We start from the raw sequence: 24,979 nt of genomic DNA, 5'->3' as shown, positions 1-24,979 counted from the left end.
AAATTTTTAGTGCAGTTTTGTTCTTTGTTTCCAATTTCGGTAAAACAATAAAGAGTGATGCATGTATATATATATCCGATTTGATTTAGGCAAATTATAGAAATATGTAGGTTGAAATTGAGTAAGTGATGGGATAATTAGGTAGGTACCTTCTTCAAGCCAAGAATAGTGGCGGAGAGTGCTATGATCATCTGGGTGAGTTGCTGTCTTCTTTTTCTCTTAGCCATGATGTGATCCACAATCTGAGAGTCAAAAAAAGAAGCAAAGATCATATTCACATTCAGACCAAACCCACCGAAAAGATAAGAACGGAAAAGAGATAAAAGAAACAGTAGTGCCCACTTTGCTTAGGCATGGACCCTGCATAATCAAATTTTAAGGGAAGTTGAGTAACTTAATTGAATAGAGAAGCTTCTATCTAAATTCTAATCAATATTAAGCTGCTTAATTAGTTGATTAGTCTATTAGAGTTTGTTAGGAATATAAATAAGAATATTAAGTCATTGTATGGAGAACAAAAAATTAATGAATTGATATTGAATTTGGTTTAACATTGGTGCTTTCATTGAGAGCATTCATGGTAGAAGAAACTTAACTTTTCAGAAGTGAAATTCCTATGTTCGATGGAATCAATGGTTATTGGTGGTCCATCTTGGCCGGCCAATTTTGAGATGCTAGAGGCACCACGGAAGAGCAGATATTGTTAGAAGTTGAAAGGGGTTTAACTGGTCAAGCCTTGACATGGTTTCGACTATGGAGTTGGTGCAATCCAGCAGCAGATTAGGAAACCATATATGTGCTCAATCCTACCTGAAATTTGTTCGAAAGAAGTAGAAGAATGGGAAATTGAATGGGAAGAGATTAAGGCTAGACTAAATCTCGGTCAACAACAACAACAGCGGTCACAAATCAATAAAAAATCAATCGAATCTGAGCCATCAACAAAACAAGAAAATTGCAGCAGCAATAGCAGAAATTCAAGAAAGAAAAGAGGAAGAAGAAGAAATTAAGCACAAAATAGAAATTGAACAACTTAGTAGAGAAGAATTAGAAGAAGAAGAATCAAATTCCAGATCTTAATTACAACCACCACAGCACCAAGAAGGATCAATAGAAATTACAGATTATTACCGAGAAGAAACATTACCAGAGAAGAAGCATTACTAGAGAAAAAGCCATTACTAGAGAAGAAGCATTACCAGAGAAGAAGCCATTAACTGAATTAAATTTCTGTTCTAGACAACATTCATCAAGCTCATATTAACAATGTTCAGCAATGTTCAGCAATCCAGATTAATAATCTAAACATTTCTCAGCTATTAAGAATCAAAACCTAATCTAATCCTATTTTAATAACCTAAAAATCCACTAATCAGAAAACAAATCTAACTAAAATAATTACTAAAGTCAAACTAACTAAACAAAATTAATTGAACTCAACAAAAATTAAAAGAGTTTTGAAACCAAAACCTGGAAGCAGAGACAATCGAAACCTGGAAAGAAGGATACCCAGGTCTCTACGGTTCGAACAGGGGGAAAGAGAGAGGTGGAACTACGGTTGACGGTGGAACCAATTTTGGTCGCCACGAAGCTAGGGCTTGCGCGAAGGTAGCCGCGGCATTGACTGGAGGAGATGATGGCTGTAGCGCTGGAAGAGATGATGGATGTAGCCAGAACTGAGGGGGATAAAACGAGAGAGAGAGGCGCGGTGGTGGTGGAGCTTGAGCTTGCTTTGTTCTGCGAACGAGAAAGAACGAGAGAGACAGGGGCTGTGTTCTACTGGTTCAGTGTTTAAAAAAGAGGAGAAGAATGAGAAGGTAGCTGTGGCGGTTAGGGTGGCCGGCGGTGGCGCTGTAGGGGAGGAAAGGAGAAGAAGAAGTAGCTGGTTTATCAGTGTTGATGGAGAAGAAGGGTGAGGAATGCTAGTTTATCTCGTTTGATTTGTGTGTGAATGGAGCTCGGGCAGTGGTAGGTTTAGTTTATTATTTTCGACGTAAAATTTTAAATTACAGACGAATTTTTCGTCTGTAACCATTTTTCACGAAAAAAGATTAATTTTTTTGACAGAATTATCGACGGATTTTCTTTTTTGTTTGTAATTTGTGTTAATTCATTTTTATATTTTTTGACAAAAAATTCCTCTGAAATTTTGTCTGTATTTTCGTGGGATAAAATCCGTCGGAAATATCCGTCTGTAATAACTAATTTTCTAGTAGTGACATAAGACTTATACAATCACTAAAAAGTGTATTTCTCACACAAATATCCATTTATAATAATTCCAAATTATAAAATTGAGTTTAGAAAAACCATACCTCGACAAGTCGAACCCAAAAAAACAAACGCATCAAAGAAACCTTTTCTTTCGGCCCGCAATTTGCGGCAACCACAACCACAGCTCCGCTTGCTTTCTCAATAGCAGAAACAGCCTTAATCGCAACATGCAACCTTGACAACTCAAACCTAAATCATTAATATCGCGAAAACCTTAATAATACAAAACAGAACATTAACGCGAGGTTTCCGAAATAGAGATACATATTGTAATAGCAGAACGAAGCAACAGCGGTCTCTGAACTGATTGGCCGGTAGCTCCATCAGCCACCCCAAGCGATAGCGATGACCAAAACTCTGGCGATGGTGACTGTAACAAACATGTAGTGATAAAAATGTAACACTCTACCACACAGAGCCTTACGCTTAAGTCGTAAAACAGAGGTGGTGTGGTATTATGACATCTAAAATTATATATATATATATATATATATATAATAATTGAAAGAAAATAATACACGAGGAGCCTTGAAAGAAAGGTAAAGCAAAATCATAAGATTAAAAGCGCAACGCTCAGGAGTAAGATTACTTGCGTACGAAGAAAGCTTAGGTGCGTAAACATATGCATATAAACAAGGAGAAAAGAGTGTCAAGGTACAAAATATCCAAGCTCCAAACTCAGCCTGCGAAGCTAAGGCTGGCCGGAGAATATTTATATATATACATATAGAAATCCATAACCCAAAATACATAAAAGTAACCCTAGTTCTCCATAAACCTTTATGAAGTACAAAAGTAAAACATATATACATAAGGAGAGTCTATACATATAGATATAGCAAAATAGAACAAAATATCAAATTCCAAAAGCCCACTTCGTTGCAGAAAACTCCAGACGCCTTGCGAGGTGTCTCTCAACCTGCATCTGAAAAATACAAATATCCGTATGGAATGAGAACTGGGAGTTCTCAGCATGGTAATGGTGCCACATACATAAGATATAAGGTCCCAAAAAAGCCAGAGGCAATCCTAGAACTCCAACCCTCAGATTATAAAACTTAAAGAACTTAGAACAGAAACCATAAACCAGGTGGTCCTCTAAGGTTCTAAACTTAACCAAAACCATACTAAAACCTTCAAATCCTCCTCCTTTCCTCCACTCCTCAACCCCGGTGAAACCACACAGACAAACAAGCAGATAAAGACAAGCACAAGTGTAATACAGGTAATGCAGATAGTAAGTATAGCACTTAAACATGGTAATTCACAAAGGCAAGCTCAATTAATGCACAAGCAAGCAAATCAAACATATGTATATGATGTATGCCTGCCCTATGGCTGTTGATATCAACTGTCGGTTACATAGCTAACCCGACATGTCCTGGTAGCTAACAGTGGACAATCCCTCTGTACACGCATCCCTAAGCTCAAAACTATCCATGGGAAGAATCCCAAGCTGACATGGGGGAGACAACTCTCTAAGCTCATTAATATTCATGGGAAGAATCCCAAGCTGACATGGGAGAGACAACACCCAATCTCAATAATATATATGCATGCCCATGGGGAACCCGGAAAGTTAAAGTGCCCGGTCACATCTTACATACAGGGGGTCAATGAATGTCTCTATCATATTCAATCATAATTAGGTTACATCCTTTATTCATTCATTAACTCATATATACATCTCCCGCATACTCACAACATTACCGCACCTCATCAATAAATTGTAATCATTTAATAATCAGTCATATTTCATTATTCTCATTATGGCCTTATTCTTTTGATGGCCTCATATATTACTTTCATCATCTTATTAACTCAAGTGCCATCTCTTCCAACCATAAGTTATATTTTCTAAATCTTTCTTCAAACCCAAGTTAACTACTTCTCCATAGCTTAACCTCTTCACCATACTTACAACTAAGGTTTAGGGTCTTAGAGAGTAAAAAAAGAGGTTTAGAGGTTCAAAATTAGGTTTTAAAACACAAAATTCACTTTGTTGGAAACAGGGGTGCTCGCATACGCGAGCAAGCAAGATGCCAAACCCGAAAGGGTTGGTTGCGTCGCGTGCAGGTGGTCGCGTACGCAACCCCCCAAAATCACTGCTCGTGTACGCATGCATTTTTCTCGCGTACGCAAGATGCCAAACCCAAAAGGTTTGGTCGCGTCGCATGCCGGTGGTCGTGTACGCAAGTTCTGCAGAAAGGGTAAAAATGCTGAGTGTTGCAGAATTTCAGTTTTGCACACCAAACTTCTGACGGGCATAACCTTTTCATTTTAAAATATTTTTCATTCATTCTTTGAACGGCATAAACTTCACGGATCCAATTTTCATATGAAAAAAATTTGAACGAATTTGGGGGTCCGTAAGCCGAGTTATGGCTCACCGAAGTTTGGTAAAAAATCAGATTTTCACAAAATTCATCAAACCTCTATTTTCACAAAGCATCACTCAATACCAAGTTTTTATGCTTCTAATCAACACTAAAACTTACCATATCACAGCAACACTGCCCGAGCCCATACCACAACCAATCCTACCTCAATCTTAAATAATCTCATACATAAATTCCTCCATGATACCAACAAGATCATCAACAATTCATCACATATACATATGCATTTTTATCACCTTGTTAATCATCTTCAAATCATCATTTAGCATTCCATGTTCATCACCACCATCAATCACCAAACCAATACTCAACCTATTTCTACAATTATTATCAAAGGTACTAAGCATTTAACATATTCATGCGTTCACACCTATCCTATGGTCATCTAACCTATATTTTCACGAGATATTATACATTAAATACGAAAAACCAAAATCATACCTTGGCTGATTTTCTCGTATAACCCAAAGATGACTTAATTAGGCAAGGTCCAAGTCTCCTTCACCAAAATTCAGTACCCAAAGCTCTCACTCAAGCTTCCAATTTCACATATATACTACCTAACACATATTATCACATTTATATACCAAATTTCAATACCCAAACACATATAATCAAGGGATTGGCTAGGGTTCAAGGGTCCTTATCTTAACCATACCTCAAGCTAACAAAAACCCACTAATTCATCAAGTTAGATTGATCCTAGAACACCAGATTAATCAAAATCTCAACCTCCAAGTAATAGAATTCCAAAAATTAGGGGAAGGAGAAACTGAAAGTGAGATAGAGAGTTCCTCACCTTATAAAGAACTGGGCTTTGTAGAGCTTGCTGCCGCAGTCGTGTGGCCGCAAACGGTGCGGCAATCGGAGCTCCGGATCAAAAGTTATGTAACTTGAATTCGGAACAAGGGTTTGGGATTTTCTTCTCCTTCTCCAAAGTGTTTCCAGCGTGCTTCATCAAGAAAGGGGGGAGAGAGAGCTAAAGCTCTTTGTTTTAATTAAGTTGGGTTGGGCCTTCGGCTCGTGTGGCCAAATTTTGAGACAAATCCTTTGAAATTAGTGTCAAAATTTATATTTTAATTAATTCTATTTCTTTAAACTATAAAATTTAAATTTCTAATTTCTTTGATTAATAATTAATTTATTGGCTAATTATTTATTAATTTCTCAGGTTTTACAGAAAACTTTCCTGAAAATCCAAAAGAACGAAAATCAACTCAAAACCCTTACCGGCAATGCCATTGGCGACGACAGTGGCGTTCTCCGGTGGCAGAGGTTCGGCCACCCACCTCTAGCAGGAGCGATGGAGCACGCGACATCGGCAACTGGACACGACGACAATGGTGACGCCATATGCGCATCCCCTCTCTCCTCGCGAACTTTTTTTCTTCGGCTTCAATAGTGACGACGGCGGCTCTAAAGTGGACTAGCAGCGATGGTGACGAGGCTCAGTGATGGGTCGGGCTGGATGGACCGGCGGCGATGGGTCAGTCGTGGGTCTCCTCTCTTCCTGCGCCTTCTTCCTCTCTCTTCCCTGATGTGTATTTTTAGAAAATGAATCCCAAACACACAAATCTAACCGGCAAGTGTACCGGGTCGCATCAAGTAATAATAACTCACGTGAGTGAGGTCGATCCCACAGGGATTGAACGATTGAGCAATTTTAGTTTAGTGGTTGATTTAGTCAAGCGAATCAAGTATTGGTTGAGTTGTTTATAATTGACAGAAACTAAATTGCTTGAAACGTAAAGGGGGAGGGGTAAATTATAGGAAATTAAAGAGCAAAGAAAGTAAATAAGCTGAATCTTAAAGAACAAGTAATGTAAATTGCAGAAACTTAGATTGCAAGAAATGTAAATGGCTGAATCTTAAAGTGCAAGAAATGTAAATGACTTGAATTATAAAAGAAATTGGGGATGTGGGATTGCAAGAATTAAACAAAAGAATAATAAATCTCAACACATAGAAGAGTAGAAGGTGACTTGAATTGAACCGGATCTAAAATAGAAATGTAAATAAACTTGAAAAGCATTCAACAGAGAAAATAAAATGATAGCTCCAGATCTCAGGACCCAAGAGACTAGATAACCAAGTCTAGATCTCAATGCCTTCCTAGATCCAAATTTATAATGCAATTGCAACAAATTAAAGATTAAAACAGAAGAAAACTTAAATTCAAATCTCAATTCTCCAATGGTACAGTGAAAGAAACAAAGAGAGATCTCAAGGTGAGACTGAGACAGAATTTCCTCAATTCTCCACACCCAAGACTCCAATAAAGGTTTGCGGAAAAGAAAATAGAAAACCCAGAGGGGAAGAGAACTCAATTCTTCTCCCAATTCTCCAAGATCAAAATGAAAGCTCTCCAATTACAATTTAAAATTTTCAACGTAGAAAAGAAAAGATCCTTTCTAAATCAAACTAGCTTCTATTTATACACTTCCTTCTATTGATCATTAAGCCTTGAATGTGGGCCTTGGCCTTGATGGAATTGGGTTGGTAGTAGCCTCCGTTGATTACTCTTGGTGTTGGGAGGAAGTCCACTTGTGAACCGGGTCATGAACCATTCACGTTTGAGTCAACGTTTGAGGCAAATGTTGACTCAAACGTCTTCGTGAAACCCATTATGCAGATCGGCCCCTTGCTGTCATCCACGTTTGAGCCAACGTTTGAGGTCATCCAAGCAGCTCTTCTAGCCAACGTTTGGCCTAACGTTTGAGGCAAACGTTGGCGCAAACGTGGCTCATTGAATCATCAAACAGGGGTGTTCATTCATTCTCTTATGGTGCCAACGTTTGACCTCAAGTTTGAGGCAAACGTTGGTGCAAACATTGCCAAGCTTCAGGGGTGATTTTCCTTGCTGAGATGTGGCCAATGTTTGACCTCAAGTTGGAGGCAAACGTTGGCGCAAACGTTGCCAAGCTCCAGGGGTGATTTTCCTTGCTGAGATGTGGCCAACGTTTGACCTCAAGTTAGAGGCAAACGTTGGCACAAACGTTGCATAGCTCCAGGATGTGGTTGCACTCTTCCTCACGTTTGAGTCCAAGTTTAAGGCAAACTTGAGCTCAAACGTGAGTGCTTCTTCTTGCCCCTTGCTATCCCCTTTTCTTCAACCTTCTTCCAAACCTCTTTCCACCTATCATCAATCAACAATTGCATCAAAGCTGTGCTATAATCATGAGAGTTCTTCTTCTTCTTCTTGAAATTTAAGTGATTATGGTACAAAAACTCATGAAAATGCATCAATTTATCCATGGTTAATTGAATCTAAGGAAAACATGAAATTCTGCCCAAATGGCTTACTTATGGCTCAAGAAAGTGCATAAAACCTATTGAAAACAAAGAAAAAGGCTAGTGAAACTAGGCTAAGATGACTTGTCATCACAACACCAACCTTAAAACGTGCTTTTCCCCAAGCAAGCAAAGAATTATGCTCAAAGGTTCTTTCAATTAGAATGGATTTGAAGAATTACATGTACTATCCTGTGAGTGAAGTGATTAAGTGACAGTGGGGTGAACTCTAAATTATATGCTCATGCAAGGGCTTCAGTGCTTACTAGTCCCTACATCTTGGGAGTCTTAGGTCTTAGAACTTTCATCCAAGTAATATCATGGAGATCTCTCTATAGGTAATCACCTTGAAGCAGCTTATAGTTTCTGTGCTTTGGCCTTGACTCTAAGTGTCATGTCTCAAAGTGGCTCTTTAGATAAGCTTGCAATCAATACTCCTAAACCAGTTGGTTTTAAGGTATTAGGTGTTGAAGCACCCCTTAGGATTTACTTACTCAAGCCTCTCTCTTTGACACAGTTCGACCACAAGCATTTACAAGGATAATAACTCTTTAAGTTCTTATTTCTTTCTTCTTTTCTGCCTAGTAATTGATACTCATTGCCTTGGGCCATGTTCTCTTTGTTTTTATATCTTCTTTATTTTCTTTGTTTGCTGCTTCTTGGATCAATAAATGTTCGAAAATCTCCACAATACCTCTTTGAACTCTATGTTCTGCCTATGAGCTCCCATGCAAGTTTTCATAAGCATGCAACCTCAATGCATAATCACACAACCAGAACCACCACTTCTCCTAATCTTTTGCTTGTCTCAAAATTGTTTAATTCCTCAATCCTTCTTTTCAAAGAACCTTCATGTGGTGCATTTTTGAGATATTGAGTGCAAACAAGTTTGGAGATTATAGGGTTATGAATGATCAAGCATCTTAATTATTGAATTACAGAGAAACTATACTAGACAGGAAGACAGATAGGGGTATAATATCACTTTCAATCATAGCAGTGATGCAAAATAATAACTTAACAATACAACCTTTTGAAGTTTGTTTGCTTTACTCCTCATCATCATCATTGCTGGTCTTTACATTCCTTTTTCCTCTTTTTGGTTGACGATGCTTAATTCTTCCAAAAGCTTGTATGATCCTCTGCAATGATATTGAAAGTTGCTTGTTCCCAAGCACTTGAAAAATGGTTAGCATGCGTGAGTTATTTGTGGGCTTTTGAACTTACTTTGGTATGGGAACACCAAACTTAGTACCTTGCCAATGGTTCTCATGCATCAGACTGACCATATGTAATACTTCTTTTTCTTTACCAATGATAATAAAACTAAAGATTAGGAAATGGCAGAATAGTTAACTAGTTTATCTAAATGTTTGAAGCTAGCATTGTGCTGAAGGTGAGAATATGTTTTATGATGAAATTTTGGTGGAACACCAAACTTAGAATACTTCATTCTCCCTTATATTGTTTTGGTGTGCAACACCAAACTTAGCTTCTTGCAATATAGATAAGGCTGATTATCCTTTTTATTGAAATAGTTATGAAAAGAAAATTACCTCAGGTTGGGTTGCCTCCCAACAAGCGCTTCTTTATTGTCACTAGCTTGACATCTCATCCTTTGATCATAGGGGTTGAAAATCATAGTGCCTCGGCTTTTCTCCTCTTACTGTGAACTTCCTTCCGGTCTCCTCTTTAATGATCTCTAGGTGTTCAAGTGAAAGGATCTGGTTCACAGTATAGCACTCAGATAATTGTGAAAACACCTTCATTGGTTGGGTGTTTAACATCACTTTATCCCCTGGTGAGAAACCTTCAGTGGGGATATTCTTGTTTCTCCACCCTTTTGGCCTCTTCTTCTTTTCTTTCTCAGAAGATAATTCATGCCTTGGTGGCTCTTTATCTGGGGTGTTGAATTTCTCATCTGGGGGTTTTGGATCTAGTTCCTCCTTGATTTCTTTGGTCTGTTGCACCAGTTCTACTTCTTTCAAGCATGGATTTAGAGGTCTTGGAGTTAACTCATTGACTGCCTCCTTCAGGCTTTAATCTCTGGCCTTATCCTTCATAAAATCTTCTTCCTGAATGGGCTCATGCAAGGTTTTAAAAACATGGAATGCTAGGTGCTCATCATGCACTCTCAGCAATAATTCCCCTTTTTCAACATCTATCAATGCTCTGCCCGTAGCTAGGAAAGGCCTCCCCAGGATGATGGGAGTGTTAGGGTCTTCCTCCATATCCAGGATGACAAAATCAGCTGGGAGAAGGAATTTTTCCACTTTTACCAGCACATTCTCTACAACTCCAAGTGCTTGCTGAATGGACTTGTCAGCCATTTGAAGAGCTATTCAAGTGGGTTTCAGCTCAAAAATTTGCAGCTTCCTCATAAGAGATAGAGGCATCAGGTTTATGCTTGCACTAAGGTCATAGAATGATTTCTCAATAGTTATGTTTCCTATGGTACAAGGTATATAAAACCTTCCAGGATCATCCTTCTTCTCTGGTAGACCTCTTTGGAGAATAGCACTACACTCAATTGTCATTTCAACAATCTGTCCTTCCTTCAAGGGTCTTTTCTTTGTTAGCACTTCTTTCATAAATTTGGCATATAATGGCATCTGTTCAAGTGCTTCTAAGAAAGGAATATTGATGCTGAGTGTCTTGAATATGTTCAGGAAATTTGAGTATTGCTTATCCTCATTTTCTTTTTTGAACCTCTGAGGGTATGGAAATTTGGGGACATATGGCTTCACCCCTTCCTTCTTCTCTTGTAGCTGTGGCTCAAGGATATTTTTGTCTCTCTTTGAGCTTTTTGCATTCTTGGTCTTTTTATCCTCTTCACTTTTCTCTTCTGTCTCTTCTTGTGGAACTTCTCTGTTGTGTTCTTCTTGATTGATGGATTTCTTCTCACTTTCCACTATGATTGCTTTGCACTCCTCCCACTTTGTAGCTTTTCCTTTGTCCCTTGGGTGGTCTTGAGTGGCACTAGGGGATGCATTTGATTGCTTCTCACCCATCTCTGCAATTCGTTTAGCCATTTGTTCCATATGCCTTTCAAGATTTCTGATTGAAGCTTCTTGGTTTTTGATTGAAGCCTCTTGGTTTTTACTTGTTATGGCTTGATCCTTCCGTGCTACTTCCTGATCTTGTCTTTCCATCTCTTGATTTTTCATGAGTTTCTCCATCATTATCTCTAGACTAGAGATTCTTTGGGAGTCTGGGTTTGGTTGTGGTTGTGTAAAGTGAGATGGTTATTGCTGGAAGTTATTTGAACCATTTACGGGGTTATTTTGTGGGTGGAATGTGGATGTGGAAGGTGGATGATGGTTGTTTCGGTTAGTGACTGAGTTATTGGGTGGATAATAGTTGGAATTTGGGTGGTTGTTTTGGGGTTTTCTATATGGATTGTGGTCAGTTTTTTGCTACTCGTGGGTTGAGTAAGTTGTGTTTTTTGAGTTGTTCTGGTTTGAGTTTTTCTGCCACGGTTGCTGGCTGTGGGTGTGGTTATCTCCCCATCTGAGATTTGGATGGTTCTTCCAGGATGGATTGTAGGTGTCACTATAAACCTCATTTTGGCCTGAACCTTGGTTGTGCACATATTGAGGTTGTTCCTGCTGCTAATCTTCTTGGTTTTCTTCATTTTGCCCCCATGTGGTTGATGGTTGGCTTGTATTCACTGCTGCAACTTGCAAGCTATCAATCTTTTTAGCCATCTGCTCAAATTGTTGTTGGATTTGCTGCTGCATTATCTTGTTTTGAGCTAGGATGGTGTCTACTCCTTCCAACTCTAGCACTCCTTTCCTTTGTGATGGCTGGCGTTGTCTCTGATGAGCAAAGAAATATTGATTGTTTGCTACCATATCAATGAGGTTTTGGGCCTCTTCAGCTGTCTTCATGAGTTGCATTGAGCCTCCTGCTGAATAGTCAAGTGCCTCTTGAGCTTTCATTGTCAGTCCTTCATAGAAATTTTGGAGTTTATCCCATTCATTAAACATCTCAGGAGGGAACTTCCTGATTAGACCCTTGTATCTCTCCCATGCCTCATAGAGAGGTTCAGCATCCATCTGTGTGAATGTTTGTACTTCGGTCTTCAATCTAATAATCCTCTGAGGCGGGTAAAATTTAGCAAGGAATTTGCTCACTAGATCTTCCCAATTGTTGATGCTATCTCTTGGGAATGACTCCAACCATTGAGTGGCTTTGTCTTTGAGGGAAAATGGATATAGCAGCAATTTGTAACTGTCAGGATGCACACCATTGGTCTTCACTGTGTTACATATCCTCAGGAAGGTGGATAGGTGCTAGTTTGGATCTTCCAAGGGGCCTCCTCCATAGGAACAGTTGTTCTGCACCAAGGTGATGAGTTGGGGCTTCAATTCAAAGTTATTTGCATCGACATTTGGGGTCAGGATGCTACTCCCACAATGCCTTGGATTAGCAAATGTATATGAAGTCAATACTCTCCTTTGGGGTTGACCATTATCGTTGGCCACTCCCACTTGTGGATTTGTTGGATTTTTCTCCATTTCTTGGTTTTCTTCTCAACCTCCAAAGTGTTTCAGGATCAAAAGGTGTGGATTCATTGCTTTTTCCTCCTAACATAAACACAGAACCAGAAACCAGAATTATACACTCTATTGTTAGAGTGAAGTTAGTGTTAGCTTAAGCAAAAATTCAAACAGTTAGTGTGCTTAGAAAAAAAAGAAAAAGAAAATGCTTAATCTAGACCACCACCTTACTTAATCATTGTCAACCTAATCAATCCCCGGCAACGGCGCCAAAAACTTGATGTGTATTTTTAGAAAATGAATCCCAAACACACAAATCTAACCGGCAAGTGTACCGGGTCGCATCAAGTAATAATAACTCACGTGAGTGAGGTCGATCCCACAGGGATTGAAGGATTGAGCAATTTTAGTTTAGTGGTTGATTTAGTCAAGCGAATCAAGTATTGGTTGAGTTGTTTATAATTGACAGAAACTAAATTGCTTGAAACGTAAAGGGGGAGGGGTAAATTATAGGAAATTAAAGAGCAAAGAAAGTAAATAAGCTGAATCTTAAAGAACAAGTAATGTAAATTGCAGAAACTTAGATTGCAAGAAATGTAAATGGCTGAATCTTAAAGTGCAAGAAATGTAAATGACTTGAATTATAAAAGAAATTGGGGATGTGGGATTGCAAGAATTAAACAAAAGAATAATAAATCTCAACACATAGAAGAGTAGAAGGTGACTTGAATTGAACCGGATCTAAAATAGAAATGTAAATAAACTTGAAAAGCATTCAACAGAGAAAATAAAATGATAGCTCCAGATCTCAGGACCCAAGAGACTAGATAACCAAGTCTAGATCTCAATGCCTTCCTAGATCCAAATTTAGAATGCAATTGCAACAAATTAAAGATTAAAACAGAAGAAAACTTAAATTCAAATCTCAATTCTCCAATGGTGCAGTGAAAGAAACAAAGAGAGATCTCAAGGTGAGATTGAGACAGAATTTCCTCAATTCTCCACACCCAAGACTCAAATAAAGGTTTACGGAAAAAAAAATAGAAAACCCAGAGGGGAAGAGAACTCAATTCTCCTCCCAATTCTCCAAGATCAAAATGAAAGCTCTCCAATTACAATTCAAAATTTTCAACGTAGAAAAGAAAAGATCCTTTCTAAATCAAACTAGCTTCTATTTATACACTTCCTTCTATTGATCATTAAGCCTTGAATGTGGGCCTTGGCCTTGATGGAATTGGGTTGGTAGTAGCCTCCGTTGATTGCTCTTGGTGTTGGGAGGAAGTCCACTTGTGAACCGGAACATGAACCATTCACGTTTGAGTCAACGGCAAACGTTGACTCAAACGTCTTCGTGAAACCCATTATGCAGATCGGCCCCTTGCTGTCATCCACGTTTGAGCCAACGTTTGAGGTCAAACGTGAGCTCAAACGTGGCCCTTCCTAAGCAGCTTTTCTAGCCAACGTTTGGCCTAACGTTTGAGGCAAACGTTGGCGCAAACGTGGCTCATTGAATCATCAAACAGGGGTGTTCATTCATTCTCTTATGGCGCCAACGTTTGACCTCAAGTTTGAGGCAAACGTTGGTGTAAACGTTGCCAAGCTCCAGGGGTAATTTTCCTTGTTGAGATGTGGCCAACGTTTAACCTCAAGTTGGAGGCAAACGTTGGCGCAAACGTTGCCAAGCTCCAGGGGTGATTTTCCTTGCTGAGATGTGGCCAACGTTCGACCTCAAGTTGGAGGCAAACATTGGTGCAAATGTTGCATAGCTCCAGGGTGTGGTTACACTCTTCCTCATATTTGAGTCCAATTTTAAGGCAAACTTGAGCTCAAACGTGAGTGCTTCTTCTTGCCCCTTGCTATCCCCTTTTCTTCAACCTTCTTCCAAACCTCTTTCCACCTATCATCAATCAACAATTGCATCAAAGCTGTGTTATAATCATGAGAGTTCTTCTTCTTCTTGAAATTCAAGTGATTATGGTACAAAAACTCATGAAAATGCATCAATTTATCCATGGTTAATTGAATATAAGGAAAACATGAAATTCTGTCCAAATGGCTTACTTATGGCTCAAGAAAGTGCATAAAACCTATTGAAAACAAAGAAAAAGGCTAGTGAAACTAGGCTAAGATGACTTGTCATCATTCCCTCTGCTCTTCGCTCTCTCTCCCTCCATTTTGCAATACGGCAGCGCTGCGGCAGTGACGCCCGCCTGCGCTGTCCTCCCTCTCCCCTCTCCTTCTTCCTATGACCCCCTTCTCCTTTCTTCCCTTTCTTTTTTTATTTCCTTCTTCCCGTTTCTCTCCTCCCTTGCTGTGTGTGTGCGTGTGTTGTGTTTTTTTTTGGGGGAAAGGGTGGCGGCTGATGGGTACAAGGGGATTAAGGTTTTGTGTTTTATTTTTAGGGTTAGGGTAGGATTTGGAGTAAAATGTGAAATTAGGGATTTTTGGATAAATTAGGATTTTGGTAAATTCTAAACCAAATTAGGTTATATTGTATAAATTTTGAAATATGATTAAATCTCTAAAAATTACTTTAAAATGTTATTTGTTGTATTAAAATACTAATTGGTTTTCAATCAAATACTCTAATTGAAAACATAAGATAATATAATTAATTTTCTTTATTCCTAAAATATAAAGTATTCAATTATAAAAATATTAACTATTTAACCCAAAATCATATAAAATTATTATTATTTTATAACTACCAACTTTATCATTTAAATATAGAAAATAATTCAATAATTATAAAATTATATAAAATTCTAATTTAAATAGCCAAACCTCATTACTTTTGTAAATCCCGCTAAAATCGGTAAAGAATTAGTCAATAATTTGAACTTTAATTAGGAAAATTAAAAATGCAAAACTAATATCAAAATAGGATAGATCTCGTCAAAACAAAAATTTTGACACCAATTTCAAAGAATTTGGCCTAAGACTGGGCCGAACCGGCCGAACTGGTCGAACCGGGACCGTATTGTGCCCAAGCCCAACTTAATTCCCTTAATCAAATGAACACAGCTCATTCTTCTCCCCCATTTGGCCTGAAAAACACGTTGGGAGGTAGCATGAAGGGTGAGAGCATGTAGCACTTCCAAAACCCTCACTCAAATTTGATTTCTCAATAACTTTTGATCCAGAGCTCCGATTGACAAACCGTTTGCGACCATGTGTTCACCACGACGAGATCTACGAAACCCATGGAACAATTTAGTAGGTAAATCATTACTTTCCTCTCAGCCATCTTCCCCCAATTTCAAAAATTCATGAACAATTATGTTGAAAATTATTCAATTTTAGCGTTCTAGATTCGATTTAGCTTGCGGAGCTTATTAGACTTGAGTTGCTACGCATATGGGTATGGTAAGGATACTCTAACCCTAGCTTAATCTTGTATTTATAATGGGAAAACTAAAATTAGAACATGTATATGTATTAGGTGTAGATTAAGTGGGTATATATGCATTGGAATTGAATTGGAAGTACTTGGAGGCTTATTGGTGGTCAAGGCTTGTTTTAGGCTGTTTTGATTGAGCTTGGAGGGGCTGTCTTTTGCTTGTGAGGCTGCCTTGGGTGGAATAACGTGATCGGCCAAGGTATGGTTTAGGTTTCGTGCGTTTAACATGTATGGTTTTGTGAAAACTTAGGCTAGAGCACTATAGGATAAGTTGAAATAGATAAATGAGTTAAATGTTTAGTATTTGTGATGTTGATGAATAAATTAATATGGTGCATGTATTGAGTAATTGATATTGGGAGTTAAAATGTATGTATGTATACATGCTAATATGATGGTGTTGAATGAAGGGTTTATGATTGTGGTAAAGTAATGGTATGGTTAAGATAGTGAATGATGTTTATTTGGATTGGCTGGTATTATTATGATGAATAATGTTGTGCTAATGGTTGAGGATTTCCATGATGATGATAAAATGTGGAATTGGATTAGTGGGTTGGTTGTGAACAAAATGTGTAAAGTTGGGGAAATATAATAGGATTGAGCTAAGGATGCAAAATGGTTGTATGATGGTGAAGGGTAAATTATGTTGATGATTTTGAGATGTTGAGCATGAATGTGACTGGTCTTTAAAAGGGGAATGTGAGTTTTGGTAAAAATGGGATTTGGTATATTTTGGCAAAAAGTGAATTTTTATGAACTTTGGTCATCCATAGCTTACTCCACAAATTTTGGATGAAGAGGAGATTTCTTCTAAATTGAAGAAGGTTTTAAAAGCTTGAAAATGATATAAAGTTTGCGAAAAACCGAATTTTGTAGAGGAAGTTATAGACGCCGGAAAATTGGTGCGAAAAACTGAATTTTTGTAAGTTGCAGCAGAACCAGGTTTTCTGATGTGTGCCTACACACAAAGCCGTGCGCACGCACCCAATAGAAGTGAAAATCCACTTGTGCATACGCACGCCTCTGTGCACATGCACACATGGTATTTTCTATAAAGTGTGCGTACGCACGCCCCCGTGCGCACGCACGTGCCAAGATGGGCCTTCTGTTGGTGGCACTAGCACAGGCGAGGCACTTGCATACCCAGTGATGTGTGCGCACGCACGTACTCGTGCGCACGCACACGTTCTACTTTCTTGTTGAGCTGTGCGCACGCACAGGTGTGTGCGTACGCACATGCCCTGTTTTCCAGCACCTTTGTTTTTCAGTTTTAAACATGATTTTAAACTCTAAAACCCCTAATTTTGTCCTGTTAATCCTAGAATCTACTAGTAAGCTTAGTAAATAGCAGAAGTTAGGATTTTAAGGTAACTTAGGAATGAAGAAAGAGGTAAATGTGATGAGTTATGTGAAAGGGAAGTGGTTACTAAATGAAGTAATGATGCCATGGCTTGATAAATGACTAAACAATGATTATGAACATTAAATGGTTTATGAATGGTGATATCTGAGATACAAGTTTCTCTGGGTAACAGAACCGTGGCTCATCACCATGTGTTCCAGGTTGAATCTCGATACTCTGTTGACCCTACGTCGTAAGGGTGACTGGGCACGTATAAATTCCCAGGTATGGATAGCCCCCATTGAGTGATTTATGAATGAATGTTTGAATGATGAATGATTATGTAATCTATGCATAGACTCATGGGGATGCGCGACGGAGGACAGTCTAAGGTTTTCAGACTTGTCGGGTTGGCTGGATAACCGATAGATGGGCCCCATCAGGCATAGGATAGGCATGCATCATGTGCATTTGTTTATTTTGATTGCTATGCATTACCTGGGTTTGCCTAACTGTATGTATACAACTTGCTACCTGCTATACTTACTACTTGCACTATCTGCCTATTACTTGTGCGTGAATTTGTCTGGTTGCTTATCTTTGCTAAAGTATGGATGACGGGGGAACGGAGGAAGGGTGAGATAGTTTGATGTTAGGTTAGGTTTAAGATTGAGTGAGTTTAGGCAGGTTTAGTATACCTACCCCTATTTATGGCTTCTGTTTAGAAACTAAGTTTTACAATTGTATGACGGAGTTCTAGGATTGCCTCTGGCATTCCCAGGACCTTACTTATTATACGCATGGCACTTTTACCATGCTGAGAACCTCCAGTTCTCATTCCATACTGTGTTGTTGTTTTCAGATGCAGGTCGAGAGGCTCCTCGCTAGGTGTATGGATTTCCTGAAGCGGAGTAGTCTGGGATATTTTGGATTTTCTGTTTACTTATATATGTATATATATACTTAGCTTGCTCTCCAAGATACTTGATTATTTTGTTTCTCCTAGAGGTTGCAGGAGAGTTAGGGATTTGTTTCTGTATTTTGGGATATATATATATATATATTCTCCGGCCAGCCTTGGCTTCGTAGGTTGGGTCAGGAGCTAGTTTCACTGTATTTTTGGCACTCTTGTTACTCTTTTACTTTTCCTACCCTCAACTCTTAAGTTTCTTAGCACTTAAGTAATTCTATTTTCTCGAGCATTGCACTTTTTATCTTGCGATTTTGTTTTACCCACTTTTCAAGGCTCCTAATTTTTTATCTTCTTTCTACTATTATAAGTATGTATTTTATTTTAGAGGTCGTAGCGCCTCGCCACCTCTGTTTTACATCCTAGGTGTAAAGCTTCACGTGGTAGGGTGTTACAACTTTCGAATTTCTAAAACTTTAAGTTGTAAATAGGAAAATAATCAATAATTATAGAGTTTGGATAAAAATCTTAATTTATTTTAAATTCAATTAATTAAAACTTCCTTTAATTATCTTCAATAAAATAATTTATGAAAATAAAACTGTAAATAAATATATGATTTAAAATTAGTTCATAATAAGACTTTTCAAAAGTTTTGGGTCTTACAATTTCAGCTATATACTTATTCATATTTTAAAAGCTGCATAATTGTATTCATATTTTCAGCTCTTCTACTCTGTGGACAATGGCTAGTTTCCATAATTTGTCTTACAATTTTGCTTATCTACCCATCTATATTATGAAAAACAACCTTATCGGTCAAATTAATGTTATTTATTTGTGCTCAAAATGAATGTCACTAAATTTTTACAGGTTACACTGGTATTTCAATTAATAATAATATTATTTGTCCCTGTTAACTTAGTTTTGTTCATGCAAAAATTCGGATTTGGATCCTCTAAAGTTTGAATTTCACTTTAGAGAGTAAAGTGTGATCTTCTACCCTTGAATAGTTTCTCTTTCATATTTATTATTGGTCCCACCTATGAAATCAATGGTGAGAGATCACACTTTACTCTCTAAAGTGAAATTTAAACTTTAGAGGATACAAATCCAAAAATTCAATATGAAAACTAGTTTATAGAGTGGACTTCTACCTTGTAATGCATACTTAAGCATATCAAAACAAAACAAAACAAAACAACTAAATAGAATATTTTACCAAATCCAAATTCCAAAATGAAACCAATGGAAAAAATGCTTATAATTAATACTAATTAAAATAGAATATCTACCAAATATTAATTAAATAAAACATAATAAACAAACCATCCTTTAACTTGTCCTTATGGCAGTTGTAGAAGACATTCCAAAACCTCGTGACTTTTCTTTCATACTTCTTTGCAACCAGTATCAAAATTTAAAATTATAAACCAAAATCGCAAATGACAAGCAGGTCCCATTGGTGCCCTCTCCACCATATTGCAATGTTTACAGCATCATCCCATGTCTGCCTAGTACTCTGCATCTTGTAGCTGCATAAGATATGACAATACATTTGTCAAAGAAAATCAAGCACATTATATTGATAACTTTACAACAAGTTTTTCATTGAAATAGCTATTACACACAAAATTCATCAAATGTTTAAGCGCTTGAGGCAGCTGTAGCCAAAATAAAGCTTCCGAAAATTTCCCAAATATTGTAGCTATAAAAGCAAACCTACAAAATTTGCAAAGAGAGAAGCAGAAAAAAAAGAAGTTAACGTAATTGGAAGCATGGCAAAAAACTTAGCGCTAACTCAATTGAACTGAAAGAATTCCCAGCCAACTCCAACACCTACATAACAATGAATCCATTGTTAAATTTCCAATTTGAGATTCCACCAACAATAATTAAATTCCAAGCCTTAAAATTGCCATCATTTAGTGATTAAAGTGGAGGTAGATAAATATATCATAATAATGAAACATTGTAGTGATTTTACAAGACCAGAATTAATTAAGTAGTAATTTCTCATCAAAGAAGAAAAAATTGCAGAACCAAAATTTCTCATCAACTTTAGCCATAACAAAAATAGAACAGAGCAAGGAGCCTACCTGTGATGCACCATGGCGGAGCAGAGCAGATCAGCACCCAGCCAAGAGCCAAGAAGACATTGAGAGCAAAAGGCAACGAGAAAATTGGAAATGAGAAGACCAAAAATCAGAAGCTTCAAATGCGAGCAGTGATGAACAGATGATGATGAAAACAGAGAGGAACCCAACGGTGAGGCGAGGCGAGTAGCGATGAACACGATGGAAATGCCAATAGCGACACCAGCAATGAGGAACACAGGCAATGACGAGGAAATCGAATAGAGAAGAGTAAATCGCAAGTAGTGACAAGGAACGTAAAGGGAAAAGAATAAATCGCACATCAATCAAAATTCAAAGTGGTTGGGGTTAGGGTTTCTAATTGAACACGGTTGGAGTAGTTTTGTTATTTCAACAATTCAACCAAATTAAATCACTAGTAAGTAAAATTTGAGAGAAATTTTTGTCATGCCTAAGAGACTTGAGAAGAAGATATAAATAACACCATGGCGAAGCAAAGAGAATATTTCAGAATGGCATGAGCCAAAGATCGAACATGGGGGAGGAGAGCAGAACACGATGCGAGAAGAAGCACATGACACGAGTATAGCAGAACGTGATGCGAGTAGAGCACGACGTGAGCAGAGCAGTGAAGAACACCCCAACGGCGAGAGAGAAAAACGCAAAACGCGAGTCAATGTCGTGAAATTGGGGAAATTGAGCTAGGGTTGGGGTTAGGATTTTGATTCTAAAATGGTAGGATTTGAGTTCTGTTTCTAAGTAATAGACTAATAGTAGTGAGGAAGGTGATGAAACAATTATTGCTCGTGTTTCCTTTCTTATTTTTGGTTTAGAAGGGAAAGTAAGTTCTAATAAAATATTTGGAAGGAACTAAAATTTTGATGAAAAAGATTTAAGCAATGCTTACCACGAGAAGTTTATTATATATTTAAAAGCAACTCTTATTAAAAACTAATATAGGAATATTATAAATGTTGTTTGTTTAATTTACTAAAGCAACATTTTTTATATGTTCTTTAAATCGAACAAAGAAACACTTATTAACAAAGAGTTTTAATAGCCTTATTTTTTTGCAAAAAGTTTTAAGTGTTGCTTTTGACTATTTTAAACATCATTTTTAAAGTGTTATTTATAGTATATGTTGCAATAGCTCAAAAATGTCGTAGTGATGGCATTATATGACTTAAGCAGCAACATTCATTAACAATCAACAATTATCAAACATAATAAGTAGTTCAAACCTACTATACTAAATTGAACCTATCTTAACAACCTAAATCCACTAAAACTAGAAAATTGAGTGTAACTAAATTAAACTGACTAACTACAATGGTTCGCATATAAAAGACTTAAAATAGTACTCATGCCGAAGTTTCATTAGGCCAAATCGTCATCTGTATGATGGGAAGTGGTGGAAGAGTCTACTCTGATGAAGCAGATGGACGAGTTCCTGGTTACGGGGGTGGTGCAGCAGTAGAAGCCACATAGTTGGGGTTAGGGACCATGATGAACAACTGCTCTTGCGCATCCATTGCCTGTGACATCACAGGGGTAGTTGGAATAGAGAGGGATGACTGAGAAGTCCTAGGGGTAGCAGTAGAACCCCTCCCTCTACCACGACCATGAGGTCGACCCGTGACACCTCTACCTCTCGTCATGTCTGCAAAGAGCATATAACTAAATACTAGTCACGAATACAATGTGATAGCAAAGATGAAATTCATAGATACTTTAAATCACATAAAACAACAAATACAACACAAATCATGTGTACATTTATGTTGTTTGCAAAGAGCTGCCCAATTAACACAAATTCTCTCACAGTTATATTATTTGCAATAAATTTTGACATAACATCCCCTAAATTTTGAGATAACCTTGACAATCAAAACAAACTTTATAGAGAATCATTCATATATTGAAATTAAAAAATAGCAACAAAACATCAAATTTTAAGAATTCCAACATAGAATTCAAACATATTATTTCAAAAGCAAGTATTGATTTTAATAATTGAACTAAAATTTTATTAAGAGCTCTTTGAACCAACACTACAAGAAACATTATAATTATCGACGCCAAAAATCGACGGCCATATTTTCCGTCGATATTTTTCGACGGCTTGTCGTCGATAAAACGAAAAAGAAATTATTAAAAATAAAATATTAAAATCGACGACCATGTCGTCTATTATTTTTGTAACTTTCTAATACCTTTTTTTATCGTCATACTATCGACAGAGTGGTGGGTAAAAATTATTCTTTCAAAAAATCGACTGAAAGATCGTCTATTTTAATAATTATAATATTGACAGCTTTTGTCGTCGATAAATTTAGACGAAGATCTCTTCTTTAAATCAAACGGGTGCTGTAGATTTATTATATAAAATAGACGGTTAGTATATCGATTTTTGATCTATCTAAAATCGACTAGACTTCCGTTGATTTTTAGCAAAAGAAATTGCAACCGTTTTTACTTCCCGCGTCCCTCGTTTCATAAAGAAATGTGCTTTACACTTTTACTTCTCCATTTCACCCACCTTCTCTCTCTGCTTCCGTCCCACCATCTTCGCTCCGCTGCCATTGCACATTCGTGGATCCACTACCTCGGCGCCCGTCGTTGCTCCGCTGTCGTAGCGCCGGTCGTCGCTCCGCTGCCCCTGCTTGTCGCTCCGCTGCCCCCGCTCGTCGCTCTGCTGCTCCCGTGCATGTCGTCACTCCATCGCACTCGCGCCGCTGTTGCTCCGTAATTGACGGCAAGGCGGTGGCGCAGAATATCATATCTGAAATCGCGGAGGAAGTGCGTGCCCTCTCTCAAAATTATGGAAAGGTACTCAATCCCGATCCCAATTCCAACTAACCTAATCAAAATTGTTAAAGCTGTCCTCAGATTCAATTTAATTTAGCATTAAATAAATAAATGAAGCAGGTACCACTGTATCGAAAGAGGTGCATTTGATCTTGGCTTGCATTTGATTTGATCTCTATCATTCCTTCAGAACTTGTTAGAAAGCTGTCACCTGCACCTCTGCAGACTTATGGCCTGTTCAACATGCTCCGTCTATGGCGTCTTTGAAGAGTTAGTGCATTGTTTTCAAGGTAAGAAGAAGAGCTTTACATTAAAATGCAATGTATATTTGGTTAATAATAGATATTATGCTTTTTTTCAGGTTGGAAAAGGACAAAAGCTATAACTATTTTTGGGTTCGATGTGCCAAACTTATGTGTGTAAGTTTTATAGTAATTCATACTTTGTTGCTTAATGAAGATGATTTGGATTTGTATATAGTAATTCATTGTTTTTTTTACCCAATATAATGTCATTTCCTCTAAAGATTTCAGTGCTCTTAATGTTTTGGCTGAGAAATTTAGATAGCTGTGTGTATGTATGGTGGCATGCATGATCTAATAACTATTTGCTGTTAATAGATTAACTGATATGGCACTCAATTATAAAAATTTGTTATCTTGCATTTCTTCTGGAAAATTAATTGTCCTTATCCGATGTATTGAGAATATTATGAATTGTTCTGTGTAATGTTTATGTCTAAGTAAAGGAGCTCTGCTCTGAGTAAAATGAGACTCAACTTATAGTTATCCATTATGAATGACAATAGCTCCAAGAAGTTTTACATCTTCAATGATTCTATCTTTACAATTACCTGCATTTTTTATGATATATTTAAATGGTTTTTGTAGGGAGTTTAAACAGTCACAAATCAGTTTCTCTAGTCCAAATGGCAGGATTAGGCTTCGGAGCCATTTTCTCTTTATGGAATACATTCAACTAAGAATGCTGATCCCTTTCATCTAATGTGCCACATCTTTGCATCAAGCCCCAGGATATTTATGGAGCTTGGCATCTATCCAATTGTTATTGCCAGATATATGATGCACTTCTTGGCAAGATCTCAGCATCCTGCAACAGTGTAAGTACTTTTAGCCAGTTTTGCATCATGAGCACATTTATCTTCTAGACATGTTTCACTTTTACCATGCTACTGATTTCTTGCATTATGACTAATGAGTATTTTCTAACCTTTTCCCATGCAGAAATGCATGTTAGATGATTCTGGAAATCATTATTACAATTGTTCAAGCCTTTGGCGCTATCAAATATAGACTGTATGGCCAACTCAGATGGGTGGATAGTCTCTTTGTAATGGGTCAACTTTCATTTGGAGGAATAACTGTTATATACCTTAATCAATATTTTTAGAAAGGATATAGTTTCATTAGTTCTGAAATCCCACCGTTCATCTTTTCTATTTTTATACTTTTTCTTAAACAAAATAAGCATAGGGCATATCTAAATAGCTATAGAGTGAAATCTAACAAGTCTTGTTAATATTTAGTGAGTATTTGTTGTTTATAAGTGGAGTCTGCGTATGTTCTCTATCTTATTTTCCAATGTAGAATTATTGTTGCATGTGTAAAATTCTCTTGAATATGTTTTTAGCTTCCTTAGAATATTTATTGTTTATAATTGATTTTTATTATACAATAATATTTGTTATAGTCGCTAGACTGATTGATAATCAATTTTCATAGACTTATTTAACTTACTGCTACAAGAGCATTGAAGAAAAGAAACAAGAACACAACAATGATCTTAAGTTGTTTTGTCCTGAGCTACTACTAACACCACTAATTAGCATGATCTCTAGACTGCAGTCTTCTTTATAGTTTTATTGAAGTACTTTAGATCTTCATTTGAACAAAATCTTAGGTCTGTCAATTTTAAAATTGTTGCATTCCTTAAG

The 24,979-nt window shown here is 37.4% G+C and overlaps 1 protein-coding gene across 1 annotated transcript; it reads left to right on the top strand.

Moving 5' to 3' along the window:
* The first annotated feature begins 20,775 nt into the window (after nucleotides 1-20,775).
* On the top strand, nucleotides 20,776-24,776 carry LOC112743602 (uncharacterized). Its single transcript, XM_072215853.1, has 6 exons — nucleotides 20,776-20,885; nucleotides 22,719-23,046; nucleotides 23,216-23,315; nucleotides 23,387-23,444; nucleotides 23,916-24,145; nucleotides 24,270-24,776. Exons 1-5 carry the CDS (start codon nucleotides 20,776-20,778, stop codon nucleotides 24,028-24,030), a joined length of 711 nt encoding a protein of 236 aa, XP_072071954.1. The 3' UTR covers nucleotides 24,031-24,145; nucleotides 24,270-24,776.
* The last annotated feature ends 203 nt before the right edge of the window (nucleotides 24,777-24,979 follow it).

Source organism: Arachis hypogaea, chromosome 14, assembly GCF_003086295.3.
Source record: "Arachis hypogaea cultivar Tifrunner chromosome 14, arahy.Tifrunner.gnm2.J5K5, whole genome shotgun sequence".
In the NCBI taxonomy this organism is placed as follows: Eukaryota; Viridiplantae; Streptophyta; class Magnoliopsida; order Fabales; family Fabaceae; genus Arachis; species Arachis hypogaea.
The sequence above is the reverse complement of the archived record's forward strand: the minus strand, read 5'-3'. Positions and strand labels throughout refer to the sequence as shown.

Excerpts from the sequence above, each read along its gene's own strand:
- LOC112743602 (XM_072215853.1), top strand. The coding sequence starts at position 20,776 with ATGCGAGAAGAAGCACATGACACGAGTATAGCAGAACGTGATGCGAGT. Across the intron at positions 23,316-23,386 it reads GTTAGTGCATTGTTTTCAAG|GTTGGAAAAGGACAAAAGCT; the intron begins GTAAGAAGAAGA and ends GCTTTTTTTCAG. Across the intron at positions 23,445-23,915 it reads GATGTGCCAAACTTATGTGT|GGAGTTTAAACAGTCACAAA; the intron begins GTAAGTTTTATA and ends TGGTTTTTGTAG.